The sequence below is a fragment of the Pristis pectinata genome, chromosome 16 (assembly GCF_009764475.1).
Source record: "Pristis pectinata isolate sPriPec2 chromosome 16, sPriPec2.1.pri, whole genome shotgun sequence".
NCBI classification, from domain to species: domain Eukaryota; kingdom Metazoa; phylum Chordata; class Chondrichthyes; order Rhinopristiformes; family Pristidae; genus Pristis; species Pristis pectinata.
The window spans coordinates 38,908,041-38,914,040 of record NC_067420.1 but is presented as its reverse complement, the minus strand read 5'-3'; the positions used below and the strand labels follow the sequence as shown (position 1 = coordinate 38,914,040).

At 43.5% G+C, this 6,000-nt stretch overlaps 1 protein-coding gene across 1 annotated transcript in view; it reads right to left on the bottom strand.

The window, feature by feature from the left end:
- Positions 1-1,415: 1,415 nt before the first annotated feature.
- Positions 1,416-6,000, bottom strand: part of LOC127579050 (N-terminal EF-hand calcium-binding protein 1-like) — a 129,967-nt gene continuing 125,382 nt past the window's right edge. The window contains exon 14 of the mRNA XM_052031682.1: positions 1,416-4,355. Within this exon, the coding sequence (XP_051887642.1) occupies positions 4,318-4,355 (38 nt within the window). The 3' untranslated portion in view covers positions 1,416-4,317. The remainder of the gene's footprint in view (positions 4,356-6,000) is intronic.

Sequence of the window (6,000 nt, the reverse complement as noted above, 5' to 3'; positions counted from 1 at the left end):
CTGCAAGCAAAAGAGGGCAATCTGCATGACTGAGTTCACACCCTGAAGGTTAGGGATGAGAAAATTGGATATGGGAGAAATACGGGAGGTATACAGTCTGAACATTGTCTTGTTAATGTGGGTGAGTAATTCAGAGTAGGTCATTTGATCCTAGCACATGACAATCAGCAGAATTAAAGACATTCCTGGCCAATCCCACGATTGTTGAAGAAGAGCTAATATTTCAAAGGAAAGTCAAAGTGAGACAACACCGCCAAGCTCACCAGAAGGCTAAAGGAATTCAGCATGTCCCTGTTGACCCTCACCAATTTTTATTGATGCACCATAGAAAGCATCCTATCCAGATGTATCATGGCTTGGTATGGCAACTGCTCTGCCCGTGACCGCAAGAAACTGCAGAGAGTTGTGGACACAGCCCAGCGCATCACGGAAACCAGCCTGCCCTCCATGGACTCTGTCTACACTTCTCGCTGCCTCAGTAAAGCAGCCAACATAATCAAAGACCCCACTCACCCCTAGACATTCTCCCTTCTGCCCCCCTCCCATCAGGCAGAAGATACAAAAGCCTGAAAACATGTACCACTAGGCTCAAGGACAGCTTCTATCCCGCTGTTATAAGACTATTGAACCGATCCCTAGTACAATAAGATGGACTTTTGACCTCACAATCTACCTTGTTATGACCTTGCACCTTATTGTCTACCTGCACTGCACTTTCTCTGTAGCTGTTACACCTTACTCCGCATTCTGTATTTGTTTTCCATCGTACAACCTCAATGCACTGTGTAATGTATTGATCTGTATGAACGGTATGCAAGACAAGTTTTTTACTATTCCTTGGTACATGTGACAATAATAGACCAATTCCCATTCCTAGTTCAGTAATGCAACATCTGGCAAATCTACAGGTTCAGCGAGAGCGCCATTGTGCAGTTACAGAGAGCGTGAAAACCACTGCATTTATAAAACTTGCAAACATGTTAAATCAACATTTTCTTTGGTTGTGAACAATAACTGTCCCTGTTTGGAATCATGTAACATGTGACTAATCTCTGGTGTGACTGATCTCTCTCTCTAGGCTGCAGTAACTTGTATATAAAGTTCCACAGACATTGTGTGAAGAATAAAGTCCACACCCCTTGTTTGACTTGTCTCTTGTGTATCAGTTTGTACATCCTGCAGTGGACTTAGTCAGAGATTAAGTTTCTGAGCACACAAAATTCACACACTTGACTCAGGAACCATCTGAGGATAGCTCTAACCAGAGTCTATTCAGGGTTAAACAAGGAGTCAGAGATCCTCACATCCAATGTGGTTTATTACTTACATTACGTTATTTCACTTACAGATAAACAGTAATATTCTAAATAATTCACAAAAGCAAATGTCTAAAGAAACCCACCTGCTATGTTTCGAAGTCTCTGGCAAAATATCCCTTAAGAATGTTCCATCATCCATGCATCGGTGTTCAGTTCTTTTGCACTGATCTAAACTTCTACCTCTGCTCACAAGCTTCCTGCCGTGGCCTTTTTTGATTTCATTCTCTTGCTTCAGAGGTTTGCCCAACTGATGACACTTACTGATGACACGTGCTGACTGAGTCGATGGTCAAAATTACTGAGCCACCTTCAAAAAGGTAGCACCAGAAGCTCAACATCAGAAAATCTATATCCAGTGGGGTATGGTAGCCCAGTGGTTATGTTGCTGGGCTAGCATTCAGAGATATAAGTTCCAATCCATTGCAACAGGGGAATTTAAATTTGCATAATTGAATGAATCAAATAAGTTAAAATGCAAGTCCCATTAATGGCAGGGATTAAACTCACTAACATCATTCAGGGAGGGAAATTGCCACCTAGCTCTTATGTGACTCCAATCCCAGTCTTGAATCTTGATAGCCTCCTCAATTCAGGGGCATTTAGGCATGGACAGTGGACATGGCTTTGCCAGTAGAGTCCACATTCTGGTAAATGAATAAAAACACATAGCAAATCTCACTGCCTAAACCATAGCCTGCAATGCTGGTCTATACTTGATGCTAATGCTGGTGCTGGGAAGGTTTAGAACAGGAACACTCCAAAAAGGAAAGGGTGAATGGGACTTCACTGTGCGTTAGGATACAGCAATACTTCCTCTTGAGGAGAAAACATGCATCAGAGTACCAAGAACAGCTTACATTCAGTGTAGAGTCTGGAAGGCCGTAATGTGCCTAATCAGAAGGAGGGGTTGTAAACCACTGAGCCTTGACTGTTAGACTCACAGAACTTCTGCCAGTCCATGGATTATCTTCAACTAGGGAATAAGAACAAAATAACTGTATAGTTCCAACCAGTTCTCTGGCTTGGATCTCCCCTGTGCAACATACTGTTTCCTAACTGAGCACTCAAACCTCTACAGCTATCCAGAAGCAAAATACTGCAGATGTTGGAAGTCTGAGATAAAAGCAGAAAATGCTGGAAATGCTCAGTGGACCAGACAGCTTCCGTGGAGTGAGAAACGGAGTAAACCTTTCAGCAGAACCGGGAAATATGTGAGGTAAAACAAAGTTTTAAGATGCAGAGAGAGGGACGGAGAGATTAAAAGGGAAAGTTGGTAAACGTGTGGGAACCAGGGGTGACTGAATGGGGAGAAGGTGCTGGCTGAAGGGGGATGATGAAGGCTGGTTAATAACAAAGGGTGTAACTGGTGAGACGTAAATAGGAAGAGGTGAATCAAATCTGAAATACCAGAAGAACTAAAAAAAATGCTGGAAATGTGAGACTGGAGGGGCTGATTATCTGAAATCATTGAGTTCAGTGTTGAGCCCTGAAGGCTGTAATGTGCCCAGTTGGAAGGTGAGTTGCTGACCAGTTGATACTAACCTTTGCTGGAACAGTGTGGGAGTGAAGACATAGGTCAGAGTGAGTGGGGATGGAAGAGTGAAGTGATAGCCAACTGGAAGTTCAGAGTCACCCTTCCAGACTCAATGGTGTTGCCTGCAAAGCGATCATTCAACTTGTGTTCGGCTTCACCAGTGTAGACCACTGAGGCAGGGTTTCGACCCGAAACGTCGACAATTCCTTTCCTCCCGCAGATGCTGCTTGTCCCACTGAGTTCCTCCAGCAGATTGTTTGTTGCTCCAGATTCCAGTGAATACAGTCTCGTGCGTCTCCATGTCAGACGCTACGTGTGAGGCACTGACGTCAGAATGGAGACCTTTTAATGGACGTCTTATTGCAGATCTCAGTACAATGAGCTCCTAGTTTTTTTGTGAGTGTTTAACAAAGATTGTAGGTTGCACCTGAAAGATCCAATTTATGTTGGTAAGAGAGGAAACATGTGGTGCGTGATTTGGAATTTCATTAGGTATGTGACCAACACTGGAAAATTATCATTTGCACTAAAGGGAATTGCAGCAGGAAATGCCTGGCCAATTTACTAATGGGCAGGACTTCACTGGAAATAAAAACAGGAAATGTTGGGAAAACTCAGCAGGTCAGGCAGCGTCTGTGGAAAGAGAAACAGAATTAACATAACTGGTGCCAGACCCTTCATCAGATGAAAGGTCCAGGATCCTTTCTCAGAACCTGGAAAGTGGTTTCTCTCTTCACAGATGCTGCCTGACCTGCTGCATGCTTCTAGTATTCTCTGTTTCATTTCAGGTAACCAGCATCTGCAATTATTTGATTTTATTTCACCTGGAAATGATTGCTTGTGCTATCTAACCCAGGTTAAATCACATTTATACTTGAGAAACAGGTCTTAGTCGAATCAATTTCTCGGTTTTGGTGCACATAACTATAGAGAGACCTTTCTTCAACAATTGTACAAAAATAGCATATATTGTGACAGCATAAAGCATGGAAGGGAACCATTTGGCCAACATATCTGGCCCAGCTCTCCAATTAATCCCACTGCCCCACTCTGTCACCATCGCTTTGCAAACTCTTCTTGAGAATTAGACAACAGTTGGCTCATTAAATATACATGTTGACTTCACTTCATTTTCATTACGTTACAAAGCAAATTAGTGCTGTGCTGTGTGGAAGGGAATCAGCGGAGATGTGGATTACTGCATACAGGCAAATCATAACTTATCTTTAGTCACACTGGGGTCACAGATCAACTGCATCCCATCTGCATTTCACAATAAATAATTTTAGCAATCAAATTACACAGTAGCTATTTGTCATTGAGAGTGCAGCTTTTTCTAAAGAAATCATTTTGGCAGTGGTTTGAATGACGTGTTCGGTTCCAGAGGCAACATCAGACATTCTCGCAGGGGATGCTCTGCTGAGAAGGTCCTCAAGAGTGATGTTGCTTTCAGATGCAAAGGGCTCAGTTGTTGTTGTTCTTGCTTATGATCCACCAAGAGGCTGTAAATGATGAACAACAGTGTGACGGGAGTTAATTTTCATCTGAATCCTGATACCAACACCCATCCTTCTCAAATCCTCCCTAAACACTGATTCAGAGAATCATAGAATTGCTGCAACCATTCAGCCCATCACTTGCAAAAGTAACTGGAAATGTAAGGGTTAATAATATACTTGTTCTTGCTTCAACCATGGCGTGCCTATATGCTTGGGTGAAACAAAGACGTGCTTAAGGCATATCTTGTTTTGCTAAAGTTTGCTGTAAGCAACTGCCCAAGTATGTGCAGCTCCACACGTAGGCAGCTTTAGATTAAGTATAAGAGGGACACGAACATGTAAATCTCTGAGTGGGATCAGTACAGAGCTCGGGTTACACTGTTTACTCTTTCTCTGTATCCCTCACTCCCGCTAGCGTTAAATAATAAAGCATTAGTTGTACGCTCCTTGGTTCTGTTGTTGTCTCCTTTATTACAGCGCGGATCGACTTTCATACCCTTGCTGTGCTAACTCTTCCCAGAGTTCTTCAATTAGTCCCACCTACTTTACATCTACCCACCCCCATAGCCCGGTATTTTTTATTTTACTTTAATCCAATTCCATTTTGAAAGCCACAATTGAATCTATATCTACCACACTTACAGCCCACCTCACAACCACTCTGTGTAAAGATATTTTTCCTTTTATTAATTTATTTTCAGGATCTGGGCATCTGGGCCAACATTTATTACTCTTCCTTTATTGCCCTTGAGAAGGAACCTTCTTGAACCACTGCAGCCTTTCAGGTGAAGGTGCTCCCACTGTACTGTTGGGGAGGGAGTTCCAGGACTTGTGACGAATGACAGCCGATATATATCCAAGTTGGGGTGGTGTGTGACTCGGAGGGGAACCTGCGGGTGGTGGTGTTCCTGTGCACCTGCTGCCCTTTCTTGGTGCTTGAGATCGTGGGTTTGAGAGGTGCTGTCAGAGTAGTCTGGTGAGTAACTGCAGCGCAGTGTGTATCAGTGGTGGAGGGAGTGAATGTTTAGGGTAGTTCATGGGATGCCAATCAAGCAGCTGCTTTATCCTGGATGGTGTTAAGTTACTTGAAAGTTGTTGGCATTGCACTCATCCATGCATGAGGAGATTATTCCATCATGCTCCTGACTTCTGCCTTGTAGATGATGGAAAGGCTTTAGGATGTCAGGAGGTTAGTCACATGCTGCAGGATTCCTCGCCTCTGACCTGCGCTTGTAGCTATGTTATTCAGCTGAAAAACACGATGATGTTGGAGGAACTCAGCAGGCCAGGCAGCATCCATGGAGAAAAGCAGGCAGTCAGTTGGCTGATCCAGTTGAGCTACTGGTTGGTGATGACACCTAGGATATTAACAGGGGGAGCTCAGTGATGGTAATGCCATTGAATGCCAAGGTTAGGTGATTATACTCTCTCTCTTGTTGAGATGATCATTGTCTGACACTCCTGAGACTTGGATGTCACTTGCCACTTATCAGTCCATGTCCGAACGTTGTGTCAGTCTTGCTGCATCAAGGTGTGGGTTGTTCCATTTGCTAAGGCTTTATGAATGAAACTGAACATTGTTCAATCGTCAGTGAACCCTCCCTCCTACTGACTCTATGATGGATGGAAGGTCATTGATGAAGCAGTA